This window comes from Callionymus lyra, chromosome 11 (assembly GCF_982586985.1).
Source record: "Callionymus lyra chromosome 11, fCalLyr1.hap1.1, whole genome shotgun sequence".
Classification (NCBI taxonomy): Eukaryota; Metazoa; Chordata; class Actinopteri; order Syngnathiformes; family Callionymidae; genus Callionymus; species Callionymus lyra.
The window spans coordinates 21,379,443-21,398,994 of record NC_141828.1 but is presented as its reverse complement, the minus strand read 5'-3'; the positions used below and the strand labels follow the sequence as shown (position 1 = coordinate 21,398,994).

The following is a 19,552-nucleotide window of genomic DNA, read 5'->3' as shown; positions in this document are numbered from 1 at the left end:
GTCTTCCTCTCCAAGATGCAGTAAGTCTCTCATCATGACCATGTTTTGAACTTATTACTTTGTAAAGTTCTCCTCTGTCTGAAATCTTGGTGAACAAGAGGTTACGAGAACAGAGCCCCTTATGATGTAATAATGGCTGTAATATTGCCCCGCTTTGTTTAACTTCCGAGATTGATGACGTGCAGTGACGAACCTTCGTGATTGACCAATCACAGCAGAGTGGGTCGAGTACAATGGAGGTCCAAGATCTATATAAGACGCACTTAAATCAACACATTTGTTTTATCAGCAAATATATATCTAATATTATACCGTATTTTCCGGACTATAAGTCGCAGTTTTTTTCATAGTTTGCCGGGGGTGCGATTTATACTCTGGAGCGACTTATGTGTGAAATTATTAACAAATTATTACCGGAATATCATTTCACATGTTATTTTCACACTAAACCGCAAGAGGGCGCTCTAGGCCTGTGTTGATAATTTCAACGTAGAGAGAGGAAGCGCCGCATCGTCTACCTCCGGAGTTAGCGGAGTTGTTTAAAAGTGACACCGAGGATAAAGATTTCATTGGATTTTAGTTATTTGGAGTTACACGGATGGTTTGGTTAAACTTCTTAGCATGTTATTTATGCTATAGTTATCTGAATAACTCTTAATAGGTTATGTTAACATACCAGGCATGTTCTCAGTTGTGTAACGTAAGCATATCGTACAATTATTCAGTCTGTTGTTGCCTCTATTCTATTTTTATTTTAAATTTCCTTTCAAGATGACATGTCTGTTCTTGGTGTTGGATTTTATCAAATAAATTTCCCCCCAAAAATGCCACTTATACTCCAGTGCGACTTATAGTTCGGAAAATACGGTATCTAAATATTTTACAAGTAACCGTACAGTAATCGTATCCCAACTTAATCTAATAATTGTATTAAGTATAAAGACAACGTGGAAGACAAGAGGAGGAGCTTCTCAGTCTGGTCTCCACTCTTACGCAACACGTTGTGTTTCCTCCAGGGAGGTGTGTCAGCCAGATTGATTTCTTATCTCACGTACAAGTGAACACAGCCGGGTCGTCCAGCCACATCTCCACCTCACTCATTTCCCTCTTCACAGCCTGTGGGCCCTTGTTGTCCACAGCTAATAAAAGTTTTTTTGTGTGTGGTGTTGTGGAGCCTCTGGAGCAGAAGGAGAGAAGAAAAGAGATTGTAGGGGTAATATATCCCCCCCCCACTCCACGACCCCTTACCCCCCAAAAACCTCCCCACTGCCCACCACCACCGGCCTCCTCCGGCCTCTTTGGTCTGGGCTGTGTTGGGACGGCAGGAAGGAGGAACAGTTAATCAATAACCACAAGGTCAGACGGCCAGCGCCGGGCCGGAGCGTGTGCCCTGTTAGTGGTCTGCGGAGCTGCCGAGCCGCTGAGGGGGATTTGTAGCACTTGTCAGGGCTTAAAGGAGCCCTCACCGGAGCACTTGCTCTGGGTGGAGCGTGTGAGCTGCTCAGGCTGGGTGAGCTGCAGGAGAGGGAGACATCTACTGGACACTGGCTGACACCACACGTCACTAGAACTGAAGTCAAGCGATGACAGTATTGTGAGTTCTTGTTCAAAGTTCTTCATCAGTGTTTTATTTGCTGTGTTTGGTACTTTTACTCCATGTTTTGGTGACTTGATTAATCCAGAACCACATCCACTCTGCTGTGAACCATCAAGGTCTGTCACCGTGCGTCATAAATCCTGGAAGTCGCTACCACCATGGGACTCTTTGTATAAACAAAGGGGGGTTTGATTTTTGTCAACATTTCTGAGTATTTCCTGGTGTTTTCAGTTGGCTTGGTTGAACTATAAACACTTCTTCTGACTCTAATATTGTCTTATGAATACACACAGTAGGTTTTCCAAGGAAAATCGAACTCACTTTCTGACTTCCATTGTACCTAAATACAGACTGAAACTTGTTTTTCATCATCACTGTTTCTCATGGAACTCATCTTTGAATGTTGTTTTACAATCATGGTTATTATGAATGTCATAAATCCTGGATTGTGTTCATAATGGTAGTAGCAATGGATTTATTGTTTCTCTCGACAAAAGAGTCTGTGTTTGGGGGTCCTGCCGTGGTAGTTCGGGGGGCTAACATCATGACAGTTATATCAATGCAAAGCTTCAGGTGTGTGGATTTTCTATTTAAAGATAAACCTTTGAGGAGTTTTGGCAGTTTTTCTTTAGAAGCATAACTGGAAAACTGTTCAGTTGTGTTTGTTGTTTCTATGTAAGCACATCTTAAAGATTGTCTGCCTCTGAGTGAGTGTGTTTACATTTTTTTGGATGTTGAACCGTCATTGGCTGATGATATTTTTTAAATATATTCATGATATCTCAGCTGATTGGTGATCATACTCACTTCCCAGCGAGAACGAGAAACACACTCGAGGTGGTTTTACTCGCACTAATACTCCCGAGGATTAGTAAAAACACTCGTACTCGCCGAGTGTTTGAACCTCAACACTCGCTCTTAATCAAAGTGAAGAATTCCAGGTTCCGTGTTGACATTTTACACCGTGTAAATGTGTGTGTGTGGGGGAGAGAGGCGCGGGTGGGAGTGAAAGTAGCAGTCGGAGAGCGTTGCATATTTGCAATACTTTCACAGATAAGAGCACCAGACTGAGCATTACACTTGAAAATTCTCGGGCTCCTTTTCTCCCGCTCTGTTTCTCACAGCAGGGGACGTGGAGGGAGACCCTTTATCAGTGCCGAGCAGCTTTCTACTCGCCTAGCTTCTACTCCCACCTGTGGTTTTTCACTTCACCTCTTTGTGTGGAGGAATCTGTGGAGCACCAACAGCGATGGAGATAAACCCGAGGATGGGGAGTGACGGGGGCCTCGGCGCGAGGCATGATACCTATTAATCCTGCTTTAACCCATTTTTGGAAGGACATGGTCAGAGGCAGAAAAATGGCTCTTGTTGTTGCTGTTTATTGATCGATCACCAGGGATAATTTAAAGCCAGACTTATGTGACGAAAATGTCTTTGATTTTTTTTTAATTGCAAATGTCCTCAATTGTTCTCTGTCTCTGTTTCCAGAACTCAGATGTTTAATGGCGTCCCGATAGAAACCTCAAGATGAACACGCTACCATCAATGGATCGGCACATCCAGCAGACCAATGACAGGCTGCAGTGCATCAAACAGGTGAGTCACATGAAAAACACCCATTTCCTTGACTTATTTCTCCCATATCTGGAACAAACTCCACTAACATGAGATTTTCTAGTCACTATTTCCTCGACAAATTAAGCTGCATTATCTTGTCTTTGCTCTTGCAAACATGTGACCAGTCACGGCACATATCTGTAGACAAATAAACAGTCACACATTAAGTTGCTTTTCTTCTTTTGTTGTAAGACATATTTATTTAAAAAGTCAAATAAAAACAATACTCATTACATGCAATCTGTTTAAAATATTAGGTGCTGAGGTCTAAGATTACATTGTGAATTTATCTACAACTTAACTTATAAGAATAATAATTAATTATGAATATGAAAAAAATCATATACTTGTGTTTTATTGTCCTTTAAGAAATATCAATATATTAATATATAAGGTAAAAATGTTTCGCCATTTAATTTGAAGAAAATGACACAAAAAAACACCAAAAACGGTATTTGAATCACTTGTTCTTTGTACATTTATTTAGAGTTACAAACATGTAAGTGACTATGAAATGAAACCTGAGACAAAACTTAATGAATTTAGTGAAACAAATGGACCTAAATAAACCCTGATATCACGATAATCGGATAAACTAGCGCTGTGTATAGGCAAGAATCTGGCGATACGATACCATATATTGCGATATATATATACTTTCAAGAAACAAAACTTACTGACTTTTTCACCAAAGAAATGAGCAACAAATGTAAACTTATATTACCAATGAAGTGCATTAACAGTCTCAAACAACCTAGAGCAACATGCAATATCCAGTATCTGTCAGTGTTTCATTCTTTAACTTTAAATAATAATTGACTGAACTGACGACGGGGGTCAATTTAAGACCCTCACAGCTCTTTACATGTTGACCTCTTAGTCCTACGCACAGCTCACGGGGTCATGGTGAGCGAGAAAGAGGCTAATCTGGCAGCGGAGACACCGAAAGACTTCAAAGGGACCATCAAGAGAGACCACCCCCCCACCCCCCAATGCTGATGTGTTCCTCCGCCTCACGTTCCTTGACTTGTGACGTGTGCGGCGTCTTGTTGTGGTTTTGTCTCCATGCCATGGTGAGTGCCAGGTCTGAAGAGGCAGAGTGGCACAGACGTAACCCGGGGCGAGCCGTGATTAATAGTCTCCAACAACTGGCTGGCAGGTCGTGGGCCCATTTGTTTACGCTGCGTGGGTGCCATCTTTTCTATCTGCCAAACATCCATACAACAGCTTTACATCCAGTCGGAGAATGATGGGGCTTTTCAGCTTTAGATTATTTGCTGACATTCTCTCTCCGGTTGATATTCAACCCCGTGCCCCTCCCCCACCGACTGTGAAACATCCATAATCTTTATCCAAACTAACCTCGACTGACACACTTACGCAACTTTTCTAGATATGGATTTATTTCCACTTTCTCCTGGACCAGGGGGGCCCATTATAAACCGTGACAAAAGAGGATCAAAGATTCAATATGTTTCTATTTAAGTGGTGAATAAGAACAAGAAACATCGAAAGATACTCAATAAATATAATTAAAATTAGTTGTTTTTTTTGTTAATACAGTTAAAGTTCAACTAATATGTTGATTTAAGTGTATCTTAAATGGATATTGGACTCTATTGTACTCATCAGTATGTGTCTGTTTATACAAAACTCTCTTTTTATTGAAATATTTACATTAGAAAACGTGCTTAAATTCACAATAACACGTTTTTCTGGAGCTTAAATCTTGTTTATTCCAACCATACGCACTATACTGTTTTTGGTTATTAATCCCCACTCCAAGTCTCCACATCCAAGGGACTTGTTGTATAAACAAAGCGGGGTGTGAGCAGCTGGCTGGAGGAGCGAAGCCATTATAACATCATAATGGAATCCACTCTTGTAACCTCTTGTTCGCTGAGATTTCAGGCTGGGGAGAACTTCACAAGTAATAACTTTCCTCATGATGAGAGATTTACTGCATCTTGGAGAGGAAGACATGTGACTCATATAGTCGTCCTTGAAGCTTGAAGTAGTAAACAAGAAGAGGGTGATGTGACATTAGCTGCACTTCTAAATACAGACCGGAGGATTGTTTTCTCATACTAGCTCAAGTATGTCAGCGTGACGTCAAATCCTTGAGAAGATAGTCGTACAAACGTAGCGTAACAGACGTGACTCCATGAATTTTCCTTAGCGTCACTAACACAGTCTGAGTTAATAAGTCAGGCTTAATAAATGCACTAATTGTAGTTTGGTTTATATACTCGCGGCTCACAGTAAAACCCACTTCAAACGGCGATTCTGCGAGCTGGCGCTGGAACTGCCAGCAGGGTTTTTTCGGGGAGCAGCTCTGGCTGAGAGCCAGGCGTTTGACTCAATTTACACAGCCAGGTACACTCCACACAGCTTGATTCCTAAAAAACAGGGAACTTAGTCCATCAACTCACGAGGACTCTCCGTCAAACGTCTGCTTCTTTGTCTGCTCCAGGCCTTGGTGCCACTCACCCCCACCTCCCCGCTCTTGTCCTCAACCAACCCTGAACAGCAACAACAAGAAGAACAGCTCAGACCCATCTGAAAAAAAACAAAAAAAAAAACAGTTTCTTGCTGCTGTCCTCCCCCTCACACCAGAGTTGATGTTGTCAGGCAGAGTCGGTGGCGAGCTCTGCAGCAGGAGGAGCCATGAGTTGAGATTTGGGCAGACAGCCCCTGCTGTGCTAGTTCTGACGCTCCCGGCGCTCCGGGCTGATATGTCTCCCATCGAGCAGCAATAATGCCAGATTATATCACTCATCTAGAACTGGCTGTTCCTCGGCCGTGCTCCCCGTGCTCCCCGTGCTCCTCGTGCTCCTCTTCGGGCTGGACACGCCGGACCGCTTGGCCTCCAGTGCGACCCCCGATGTGAGACGCGTCCACAAACTCCCGTCGACGATACAGATGCCAACACACTTTCAGAGCAGATTGAAACAGCAAGTGTGTCATCGTTGAACCTGATTGGTTGCCATCCTCTTCTTATTTTTTTTAACAATCATTCCCTTTGCTTTATTATCAAGTTATTTAAAAAACAGATGATTCACCTTGAAAAACAATTTTTACGTTCTTTTTTTAGTTCACAAATTGTTGTTTTTATTGATGACAGCATGTTGTTTACACAGAAGTCTATCTGGGTCATTCTACACAGATCCAATTTCATGAGCTCAAAATTAATTTATGATTGTAGTTTATTACGTAATTAATTTTTAAAATAAAATATAAACTTATTTTTAACCAAAGACGAGGAGGACAAAACTAGCACCTGAAATATGAATAAAACAATGTAATACTCTAAATTTATAATAATATTGATTTTGATACTATTTGTTATTTACTATTTATATATAAATATTTATATTACACTTCATATGAAAATCAGGTTTTTTTCCCATCCGACATTTAATCAATATACATGATTTACTAGATTTTTTTGTGTTAAGATTTGAAAAATGTATTGCCTTTTTTTTCTAATGCGGTGTGAATTAAATAAACTGATATATATTGAGCTAGCTAAGCTGGTGTACAAGTGTAGCAAAATATACCGCCCCATTTACCACCCCCTTTAAATATTTGTATTTTGAAAATAAGTGGGGGTTTTTTCTCAATCAATATTCAGTTATAAATGAACTTATTTTGTACTGCTCCAGTGATTGATTGATTTTTATTTTCGTAACTTCCTCTCAGATTTTCTAAATAATGTCCTTCTATTAAAGCGTTAGTTCACCCAAAAATCAAACTTCAATCTTGTTTTCTACTCACCTTCATGTCGACTAAGGGTTGCGATTCTTTTCAGAGTACTCTATTCCTTTTTTAGAGTTATAGACAAAAATGTTTGTTCATTTTAATGTAGCGACTGGAGCTCAGTTGTCTTCGTCTTCATCTTTGTCCAAAAAGACACTTAAAAACATCTTAATACCTTCATACTGCTCGTCTGTAACTTCATCTTAAATTTAAGCATCGGTTGTATATTCAGACAAAATAAAACAATTCTATATTTTATGATTTTTTTGTAGCAGAAGCTAAAATACTAACATGCTACACAAACGGGAAACATTCCAGGTAAATATCACGAGAGCTCACAGTGTCAGAACTTGTGCAATATTTTCAAAACAATTCCTCACGTTATTGCTTTAATACAAGATGAAGTTACAGACGAGCAGTATGGAGCTATTTAGATGTTTTTAAGTGTCTTTTTAGATGAAGACGAAGACAAGCTCCAGTCGCTACATTAAAATGAACAAACATTTCTGTCACAAATTTGAACTCTTGAGTTGACCAAAGGTTTTAATTGTCTTAGTTTTCCTGAACGACCTGGCGGCTCCTCAGGTTTTGATAAAACGGATCCCGAATCTCGCACGTCCAATGTTTCATTGTAAATGGGTTAATCTCCTCGTTCCTGTCGGACACCACGATGGCTAATCTTCCCGTCACAAAAGGAGAGTCTCTCAAGACCTCTTCTGAGGCTCATGATATCACTGGAAGCTCCCAGAGATTTTCCCCCTGGGCGCTTGCCAAGCTTGACGGGTTGTCCATTTCCAACAGAGCTCCCCCTTTTTTCTTTTTTTTTTGTCACCACCAGCAGCCAAAAAGCAGCCGCCTTTTCAAAAGACGCTCACCTTTGCCGCCCTTTAAGACAATGGCGCTACCTTCTGTGCACAAACACGCACAACAAGACGCGTCAGCTGCAGATGAGAATAATAAACGCTTTCAAGTGGGGGCTCAAAACCCGCCGACCGAACGAGCCGCAGCTCGGTGCCATTTCGGAGCTATTAACCTCCTGAGCCGTGAAGAAGGGGAGCCCAATTTTAAAACCGCTTATTGTGTCCTGCCAGCGTCGAGCAGCCTTCAGACACTGGGAAGAAAGGACTCAACTGTTTCAGGCCTCAGTGAACAAGCAAGAGAGACAGACAGAGACTGAAAGAGATTAGACAGCGCAGCAATGGCTGGTATTGAGTCTGCACACAGCGCTGCCAGGACCAAGGTTGTGTTCTTTGTGCACGGCCGAGCCAGCCAGTGGACTTCTGGTGCCGTGGCTCTGTTACATCCTGGACACAAAAAAAAAGAAGGGGCAATGAATAAGGGGGCGAGAGGGGCTGGGAGGGAAAAGGTTTGGTCACAGTGCGGGTCATGAGGGTGAGAGTTGGGTGTTGCCAGGAGAGATTAGCAGGAAACACTGGCATCATTGTTGATATGGGTGTGATCTTCTTCCCACAATGCAGCAGAGTGCTGAGTGGGCGTTCGTTGGAAGGAGTCAAGGTCCTCACAGGGTTGCGGCGAAACACAAGACGCTAAATCAGGGGATTCTGAAGAGGTGGTGTTGGGTGGTGGGGTGGGGGGGTTACATAGGGCTACACAACAAGTGCTTCTCCAATTTGTTGTACTTGATGAAAGAATGAGAGTTGATCATTATTTCCTAATAATTCTAACAGCTCTCTCTGTTGGTACAGCACTTACAGAACCCGGCCAACTTCCACTCGGCGGCGACGGAGCTGCTGGACTGGTGTGGGGATCCCCGGGCCTTCCAGCGACCCTTCGAGCAAAGTCTCATGGGATGTCTGACGGTATGTTAGCCCTGAATTATTGTATTAAAGTGTGAAGATTAGGGTTTTAGATGCAACGTTCACTGGATCTTAACATAAGGAAGCGCTTTGAAGCATGGAGCAGCGATTTATATTTACTTTTTATTACAAATACATCTTAACTTATGTTTTCAAAATATATATATATATATATATATATATATATATATATATAGTTGCAAAAAGAGACTTGTGTGGTTCTGTCTAATTTAATCATAATAATAATAATATTATAAATAATCTATATAATACATATCATAAAATAGAAAATCTATGTAATATAAATCCATAAAATCTAAACAAAAACTATAAATAATAATAAATACATATTTAAATATGTTTTTTTTTATATTCAGAAATCATCATAATTTGAAAAGGGACTAAGCCAGATGTCGGTCGTGTTGTTCTTTCTAATATAATAATAATAATAATAATTGTTATTGTTATTATTATTATAATAACCAAGGTCATATAATAATTATTATTATCATAATTATAATCTATATAATATAAATTGAAAAAAAATCTAAATAATATAAATTGAAAACAAATCCATATAATATAAATCATAAAATAAATAACCTATATCATATAAATATAAATATATACATCTGTACGGATGTTTTTATTTATATTATAAAGTCATCATAATCGTTAACAGTCAAAGACTCGGCTAGATGTCAGTCGTCTTGTTCTTTCTAATACAATAATAATAATATAAATAATCTATATAATATAAATCATATAATGAATGTCCTATATAATATAAATATAAATAGATTAATCTTAATTATATTTTTTATTAATATTACAAAATCACTAAAAGACTCGGCCAGTTATTCTTTCTAATTTTTAAGTAGATGTTAAAAAAATATAGGATTTCAATATATCCATAGAAAGCAAGTACTTTGACGTTTATCGTGGTAATTTATCATTTTGAGTGTTAAAGTAAAAAGTGTAGCCGCACAGATCAATAAAAGGTGAGTCTAGTGGAGGAACTGAGCGGCAAGAGTTTCTGATCCCCCACTGCCCTCTAATGCTTTGTACTTGACATACACATGCAAACACTTATAAGAAATAGGTTTGACCAGTACGATCACCTCTGAAGATCCTCGCTTCAGCTCCATCATCCCTCCTGGCCGTCGGCCAAAGAGTGTGCACGACATATGTTTCCTGTGCGGGCGAGGATTTGGAGCGACTGAAGTTGTGGAGTAGCACCAACACTGCCAGACTGCGCAGAAGTGGTAGCGTGAGCAAACAGATGAATGCTCATTAATGTGTAAATCACAATAAAAGCCTCTTAAAGGCTGATAAAAGAGCTATAGAAGGGAGCCGCCACTGAGATCCCACTCAGCAGGGGGGCGGCTCGTTCCATCAGCCAAATTGTTTCATCAGAGAGCGAGCTGCGTCTTATCTGGAGAATTAATGCAACAAGTGCGTGACTTCCCTCAAAGGTTTCCTTTTTGTCTCGTTACTTTGCTTCACACACGGAAAAAAAGCAATAATGAGCAGGTGATTCGAGTTCTGACACACGAGTTCACAGCCGTGGCTGGTTGAACAAGATTGTTTGGCTTGTTGTTAAACACTAATTGTTGTGTAGTAAACCTGCTTCTTCTGCCACAGCTGTTTAACAATCATTTATTGGAGAGGTGTGTTGTTGTTGTTATAGAATTGATCAAGTTTATATTAGTTTCATATAATGTTTATTTAATAATTATAATGTAATTGTATGTTATTATAGTATTTTATATTCTTTCATCACAGGCTTCAAACATAAAGTGATAGTTCACCCTAAATTTGAATTTCCCTCATTTTCTTCTCACCCTCATGTCGACCAAGGGTTGGGATTATTATATTATTATAATCCGTGTCTTTTTGGAGTTTGTCTGTGTAGCATGTTAGCCTTTTAGCTTCTGCTACAAACAATCTTAAAATATAGACTAGTTTAATTTTTTTCATAATGATTTCTTTTGTCGAGGCTTCAATATAAGATGAAGTTACAGACGAGCAATATGGAGGTATTTGAATGTTTTTAGTGTATTTTTGAACAAAGATATAGACGAAGACAAATTAACTCCAGTTGCTACATAAAATGAACAAACATATTTGTCTATAATTCTAAAATACTTATACAAAAACTTGTCAAACAAAAACACACATTTCAATAATTTAAAACTCTTATAGATTAATTTATTTGCCCTCAGTCCTCGAGTATTTTTGAATAGACTACAAAACAAAATCAATATTAATGTTAATTAAATGTTTAAAAAAACGTTTTGTTTACCACAATCCAGTGAGGTTATCTAATGTATATATGATTTGACATCAAATATTTATTTAAATGGGAACAGGAACTCATAGCAGAGAAGATATTCTTGAATGTAACTTTCAGTCAGAGGTTGATGGAGAGATCAGTGAAAGAGAGACTTCTGGCCTGGTGACTCACTAAGAATAAACAAGCTTCAACAAGACAGATCACCGAAAAAAAACAAACAATTAAATTCAATGAGTCAAAACGTTGTCAGAGCTGCATATGAAAAAAAATAATTAATTACATTTAAATATAATTCTCAGATAAAAGTTTAAGTGGACAAGGTCTTCTGGAGGCTGCTGGCTTATGGGTTGGCCTTCATTGAGGAACTCTGGCTGACCCTCACACTTATGTGTGCTTTGATATTATATGTTCTCAGATAACATCTGGTTCCATTAACGGCTTTAATCACAATCCAACCTGCTGATGACCTTTCAAAGCCTCCCGCTTGACTCATTCATAATTTGACTGTTAATATATTGTATTATTACAACAAAAAAACATGTATTTAAACATAAAGGCAGTTATTTCTTCACTGCCGGACAAGAGTATTTTCCCAAAACGTTTGCTCTTCTTCACCAGGTGGTCAGTCGTGTTGCTGCTCAGCAAGGGTTTGACCTGGACCTGGGCTACCGGCTACTGGCCGTGTGTGCTGCCAACAGAGACAAGTTCACGCCCAAGTCTGCAGGTAAGAGCCGACGGTCGACGACAGTCGCAACAACTGCATGGTCACGTGATATGACTTTATTCTTCCCACACGTTGGGGGAAATATCATCATGTCTTTGTTCTTCACTCCAACCACACTTGCTGAACTGAGCATGTTTGACTGTTTGACACATAAAAACAAGTATTAAAATAGATTCATTGATGAGAGGAAAGTTAGTAAAGAGTCCATAACTGAAGATGAATCCAGATTGAAAGCTAGGAGGAAATATTTAAATAAGGAGTCCATAACTTGAAATATAGTTTTGATTGAAAGCTTGGAGGTAATATTTAAATAAAGAGTCCATAACTAAAGATTAATTTATTTTCAAAGATTAGGGAAATTATTATACAAAGAGTCCATAACTGAAGATGAATTCAGATTGAAAGCTTGGAGTAAATATTTACGTAAAGAGTCCATAACTAAAGATGAATTTCCATTGAAAGCTTAGAGGAATTATTATATAAAGAGTCCATAACTGAAGATGAATTGAGATTGAAAGCTTGGAGTAAATATTTACGTAAAGAGTCCATAACTAAAGATGAATTTCGATTGAAAAAATAGAGGAATTATTATATAAAGAGTCCATAACTGAAGATGAATTGAGATTGAAAGCTTGGAGTAAATATTTACGTAAAGAGTCCATAACTAAAGATGAATTTCGATTGAAAAAATAGAGGAATTATTATATAAAGAGTCCATAACTAAAGAAGAATTTCGATTGAAAGCTTAGAGGAATTATTATGTAAAGAGTCCATATCTGAAGATGGATTTAGATTTAAAAAGCTAAGACAGATTTCACTTTACTTTCCGTTTATTTTATTTAAATGTGCATGATATAAAAGATAATGACCCCTCTAATTTTTATTTTCAACATATCTATATAAATATTTTTTTATTTAAACCATTAATTTACAATGTTAAAATAAAAATAAAAAAATATATGTGAATTTGTTGAAAAATAATAAAAGGCTTGCAAGTAAAAAAAAACGAAAGTGTAGTTTAAATAAAAAATAGTTATCTACCTAAACACGTCCCAAATTAAAAGATTGATCCATTCTTGTTGTACACTTTCATGAGGTATGTCATAAGTAAGTACGTAAGTTAGTGTTGATAAATTGAGTTAAATGCTGCATCCCCGCCACACAGGATGAATAGAACGGAAAACACAAATAAAAGCATTTACCATACTTTCTCCTGCTTTAATGTGCGTCTGAGGGCAGAGTGACTTTAACCAAGGGCATCTCGCCAAAACCCCGGGGAGCATTATAGTGCCAGATATTTTTAGTTTCCATTAAACATTAACATGCTTTTGAAAGGAGCAGTCCGGGTGGCAACCTCACAAAAGAAATCTACACAGCTGCTCCTGTCGACATGAACGTCCATTCACATTTGTGCGCACACTCCACAGAAAGAGAGGGAGAGCGAGAGAGCAGTAATGCTATCCTCAGACATTCACCTCTCAAATCCAATTTCCAGCGATCCATACCTCCCATCCCCCCCCCTCCCCCCCGCCACACACACACACACACTCACACACACCAGCCATGCAGCCGCTGCTTGTACATTTGTCAAAGAGAGCTGTGCAGAGGCGGGAGGGGCAGGAAAGGAGGAGATGGATGGCTGGAGAGGTGTTACTGATGTGTGTTGAAGCGCTGGCACTGCCTGACAGAAGCCTGACAAAGCTGTAGCTGCGAGTCAGAAACACTGATAAGAGAGTTCAGCTGTTACGTAAGTGCGGAGCCCAGAGAGGCGAATGTTTGGATTCAACCACCTGATTTGGTTGTTATTGTCTGCGAAGGACGTCATCCTTGACACGGATATTATGTTTATTTACCTTGTGACGGCTCTTCAAACGCACACAGATGGTTGCATGTGAGGAGTGAATGAAATTGTTTGTGTAATTGTTTGGGAAGCGAAAAAAACACATATTTAAGAAGTGACGCCAGAGACGGAATATGTGAAATGTAGCACTTCATTGAAATATGTTGTTGAAAAGGGGAATCAAGCTCCGAATGGTAAGAAAATACTTGACCTAGAAAAGCACTCGGTGAGCCCATACTTCTGCCAAGGTGCTCAGGTCGCATGATTAAAACACAGCAGTCATTCAATTGCTCGAAGGATCAAATATTAAAATGAGAGAATTCATAAATGTATCGGTTGTGGTATCTGGAAATACATGGAGTGCCTGAAGATTTTAATACGTTGAATTGGAACTTAAAGTATTCACAAATGCCGGCATAGTACAGCGGAAACACGACATGCCGCATTTTTGTTGGTTGTTATCAATGTACTTTGTACGTATACTTTGGTTATTTTACAATATAAACTAGTTCATCACATCAACATAAATAATTTCTTGAAGGAGACCTCCTGAGGGATCAATAAAGTTTTACCTTACCTTACCTTACCTCAGAGTATTTACATTTATTTATTTTTTAAAGCAAGTAACACTGCATGTTTCATTTTAAGATAAAACATATTTTTATTGACATGGTTTGATTTGGTTTTGACAAAGTAATTAATACAGAATATTTTTAATTTGTTTCCTGTTTTCCAAGTGTTAATAGTAAACAAGTCGATTTCCATTCTCAAAAACTAAAAAAAAGCCAGTGTGATGAACCCGAAATAAACCACCACAGTACATTGAGAGACGACAATCAACATCATCCTCATGAAGTGAGATATTAATTCCAATCTCTGTCTCCGTCGAGGCGGCGAAAATGCCGCGTCACGTCAACAACCCTCTTCCATTTGCGGCGTCTCCTCTTTCAGCTCCGGGTGGGAGCATCTCGTTGGGAGGATCTTAAGTGGGCAGACAGACGTCAGTGTACATTATTGATCGCTGTATTTCACTCTTCGTCTGTGTTCTTGGGTCGGGATAATGTGATTGTTGTCCAGGCCCGAGCCTCTGAATGGCCGGCCGTCTGGGTCCGACTGACAGTCAGAATCATCTTTCTGGTCTTGCGATGGTTCTGGGATCTAATATAAGAGAGCGCTGGGTTTCGGGGAAGGCTGTTTATGCTTGTATAACAAATGGGGCTTGTGGTGTAATTATGCAGTGATGGGGGGATGGGATGAGCATGAAACTAGGAAGACAGGAAGGCTATTGGGTGGGAGACAGATGTGACTCAGAGGATCTTGCCTCCCTTACAAGGACATCTGTCTGAGTGAGCAGACAGAGGGGCGACAGTGGAGACATGATCGACACTAGACGACCATGCTGCGTTCACAACTTTCACCCGGCTCGTTTTTTTTTTTTTTACGCTACGGTACTGTGTGTGCAAGATGTGCAGACAGCCCTTAAGGCGACAAAAAGCTGCAAATCTGGAAGCCAAGTGGAGGGCATAGGTGTGCCTTGATCCTCCTTCCTCGGAAACCGAGCCAAACCTTGAAAACTGCAGATCAATGGAACTTTCTGTCAGAGCGTCAGAGTAAAAGCTAATTGATTAAGCAATTATTTGGCTTCACAGCAACTGGAGTCCACCGCAAATTATTATCTTTACTTGAAAATCTGTGTAAATACCTACATGCTTTAATCAATGTCGGTTCTATTTGGACTCAATCATTTCAGACTCCCAACTATGAACAAGAATACAGTTATCCGGGCATCGTTCTCTACTGCTCAGGTTTAGATTTACCTGTTCCTTTATGACGAGCGAGCTCAGATTATTTTCTCTTGCTTTGTTCTGAGACAACAGACGAAGAACATACCAGCGAAGAGAGGATTTCAGGCTTTATGTCTAAAGTTTCATCCAGAAATATAAAAAAACTGTTTGTTTATTAGCTGACATTAACGGACACTAGGTGGCGCTGGTTTGCTTTAGCTAGACAGTCTAGTAACTTTACTGTTTTTCTGAATATTTAGGTAGATAGATGAATGGATTGATGGATGGATATAACTTTTTTATCCGTTGGTAAAATTCCTTTGGGATATTATGGAAGGGATTAGTCTCTAGATTATTCAACCTAACATCAAAGCTCTAACTTCAATACAGTTTTATTTTAAGCGTTAATCTGTCAAGATTCAAGACACTGTTCACAGTTTAAATGACACTGTATAAAAGAAAAAAAGATCCCAGACATTCACAGTGAGAGACAGTGGCGAGGAAAAACTTTCTTTAAATGGGCAGAATCCTCAAGAAGAACCAGACTCGGTGTGTACAGTCGTCTACTCTGACCGATTGGGGAGAGAGAAGGAAATAGAGGGGGATGAAGAAAGAAGGAGAGGGTAATAAGAGAGACTAGTGTAGATCAGACAGCTGGGCCCAACGTGAAGAGGATCCTGGATTTGCTGGTACTATCAAGGCAAGGTGAAGGAGAGCCTGTCGGATGCTGAGAAAAAGGTTCATGATGCAGGTGTGAGACATGATGCAGGAAATGCATTGTCTTAAAAATAATAATAGAAATCAGATCTGGTTTAAAGATACATTTTACTTATATACACGTTAGAAAGAAGAACAACACAGAGTTTACATATCTGTCTGAATCCTTTCTGAAGCACAGAGCTGTTAGTTCACTGTTATACCTCTGACCCAAGACATTAATTATCTAACTCCAAAGATTTTACCCTCAAGATCAAAGGTGGCGCTCTACTTCTTCAGAGACACTTAAAAACATCTAAATACCTCCATACTGCTCGTCTCGAAAAAAAACAAGTCTATATTTCAATCTCGTTTGTAGCTAAAGCTTAAATGCTAACATGCTACACAGACAGGAAACACCCACTTTAAATATTGTGAACTTTTCTAGTGTAGACAAAACTAAGGTAGGTAAAAGGTTTTCCAAATCTAAGTCTGAGACCAAAGTCTCACATGGGCCGAATAGGGACCCTTGATTTCTCACACCAAAGTTCAGCCTGCATATTTATATCAATAATAAAGGTTTCAGTGAACCATGTTTCGTTCCTAAATTGTCTGAAACACGCATCGGTGAGCCTGCTGACTTCCCTGGATTACAGTGTCACGTCCATCTGTAAGCAGCTCCTGAAGAAACCATGTTGAGTTAATGTTAACTTTCAGTACCAGCTGCAACTATCACACTGCAGGCTGCTATGAAATATTCATGCTATTTCCTTACTCGGTGTCTCTGGAGAAGTCCGAGTGTTGTTTGATGAACTCAAGCCAGCAGATGTCCACCTGAGCGCTTCATTAGATAATACAAACACACACACACACCAACCTTACAGGATTGTAAAATGTTGCTCCGTCATTATTATCCCAGAGTTCCCCTGTGAGTGTCGACGCCATTCAACACCAGGCTGCACTCTTTTGTTTTCCGTCCTTCTAAAGTTCAATTATCGGCTCTGAAGTCTTGTTAGAGTCTTTAGCGATGCAGAAAAAAACGGAGTAGCGTATAAAAGTGTCGGTAGACGGTCTGGGAAATCATCTGCGATCCAGTTGTAGGCATGTGTTGCATTGAAAAATATAATTTGTATTTATATTGCAGAGTAATGTCTATTAAAACATCAAAGCATCAGTTTTATGAAGCGTGAAGACGGAAATAAATAATGAAGTCTGCGTACATTTACTATAATCATCAGGACGTTTTGTCTTTTGTTATTTAACCCTGTGAAAAACTGGGAGCTTCCAAAATGTACCACTGTTTTGCAGGATAAACTCTTTTTTATTATCATCATCCACACAAACCCCACTCTTCTTTAAACTGATGTTGGCCAACCAAAACCTTTCCCTGGAATGTCGTTTCTATTTGTTCTTGTTCTTATTTTTATTTATTTTTTATTTTATTTTTTTTATTTATTTTTATTTTTATTTTTATTTTTATTTTTATTTTTATTTTTATTTTTATTTATTTATTTTTTTTATTTTTTTTATTTTTTATGAATAATTGCTGTATTGCTCTGTCTAATTGAAAACATTATACCGAAGGAGACCTCCTGAGGGATCAATAAAGTTCTACCTTAATAGTTAGCTTGAAACCACTTACCTTAACCACCTGCTGGTACAGAAACGATGAAACGTTTTTTTCTGCTCGTCTTACATGCAATCGATGCTTCGAAGAGGCTACGTTATCGGCTATATTAACAGTATACAGTATGAACAAAGTTGTATATTTTGAATGCAACACAGATGCACATTTTTGTCCAACTCAAAACGTAATACTCCATCGTGCATGCGCAGTACTGACAGGGTTCACACGAGAAGCTACCTGTGCGTGTGTCGGTTGTTGTTTTAAACAAATCCTCTCAGCTCGTCGAGTCCTCGTGTGACGGAGAAATCCGTCCGTCAGCGGCCGTCCAGGAAAACAACCTCTGTGCTGTGTCAACTCCTGACAGAAAACTTCCGGGTGTGGTTCCCACTCACCCCCGTTGCCCTTTTTCCACCAAGAATATTCACACGCACACACACGGTTCACAAGTTCATCCGATTGTTCTCTGACGGCAGATACGAGCGTTTCTTGACGCTTGTGCAGCCCGTCTGTCTCGATCTCGTCACTCGCTTGTTTTCCTCACCCTTGTCGTTTCACTGTGTTTTGAACCAGAGGAAGTTGCAGGCCTTCTTTGTTTCTGACCCAATCAGTCCAACATACTTTTATATTTAATTACTGCTGAGTAAGAGCAAGACACTGAATTATTAAAAAGAAACAAGGGTTATTTTTAGCAGACGGGCCTCCTCCTCTCTGACACTCTCCAGAGGTTCGCTTCAGATGATGAAATCCCTTTGCAACACAAAACTACCTTCAGAACTTTACAATAGAAATAAAGCTCCAGGCGGAGTGTTTAATTATGGAGCTGTATTTGTAGTCTTTTCGCTTCATAATTGCTACATTTATTTGCAAATGACATGCTTATTACACTTTCAGCTGGTGGGTTGTTTACTTGTTTAAAAAAATGTGTTTTCACTGCTTCTGTTTAACGTTCAAATATACGGTTAGATGTTGTAGGAAGACGGGATGCTGGACAAACACTTTATTTTATTTTAGAGGTTAAAACAACAAAACAATTCTCATTATTGTCCCTTTTATTTAAATAATAAAAAAATAAAATATATATATATTTTTTTTTTCTAGATTTTCATTTGAATATATTTTTTATATATATTCCGAATCTAAATAGATTTAGCCTTATAATGCCACATTAGCTAATAGGTGTGTTCGATACCACGATGTATCGTGATATTTCTTTTCACAAAACTGACAACACCGTATTGGTTCTTTTTTCATTTGAGAGGGCGTTCAATAGAGTGTTTGAAAATAAAACTATTTTAATAACTATTAACGTGAAAATATTTAGAGCGTTTATTTTTGTGTTGCAATTAAACTTCCGTTCCTCAAATTGCATCAGTCATTACTTCCTCAGCAACTAAAGAAACAATGAAATCCTGTGAGATACTGGCGATGACTGAGGATGAGAGGATACAGTCAAAGGACATATTTGGGTTTCAAAACATGTGAAAGCAGTTACGGCTTTTTGAAGAGTCATGTGATCTGTAAATTCTGCAACACCAGAGTCAAGTACTCGGACAATACTACAAATATATCCTTGTTCCTACAGTATCACAATATATAGTATCATTGTTCCTGTATACGTATCATATGATCAGATTCTTGCCAACAAACACCATTATAGACTACTAAATTAATTAAATTACTAAACATTATTGGTCAACAACCCTTCCAGCTCAAACCTCTAACACATTTCATGTAAAAAAAAATTTGATCCAATAAACAAAACAACTTCCATTATTGGAGAATTGAATTGGCTCGA

General features: G+C 38.8%; 1 protein-coding gene across 4 annotated transcripts in view; it reads left to right on the top strand.

The window, feature by feature from the left end:
- The window catches only part of zmiz1a (zinc finger, MIZ-type containing 1a), a 127,043-nt gene that overhangs the window by 84,828 nt on the left and 22,663 nt on the right, over positions 1–19,552 (top strand). For 2 of the 4 annotated variants that reach the window (XM_087803104.1, XM_087803103.1), the window contains exons 4-6: positions 3,086–3,193; positions 8,662–8,793; positions 11,705–11,810. In XM_087803104.1, coding sequence (XP_087659230.1) covers positions 3,125–3,193; positions 8,662–8,793; positions 11,705–11,810 — 307 coding nt within the window. In that variant the 5' untranslated portion in view covers positions 3,086–3,124. The remainder of the gene's footprint in view (positions 1–3,085; positions 3,194–8,661; positions 8,794–11,704; positions 11,811–19,552) is intronic. The other 2 variants (XM_087803105.1, XM_087803106.1) reach the window with 1 other exon arrangement.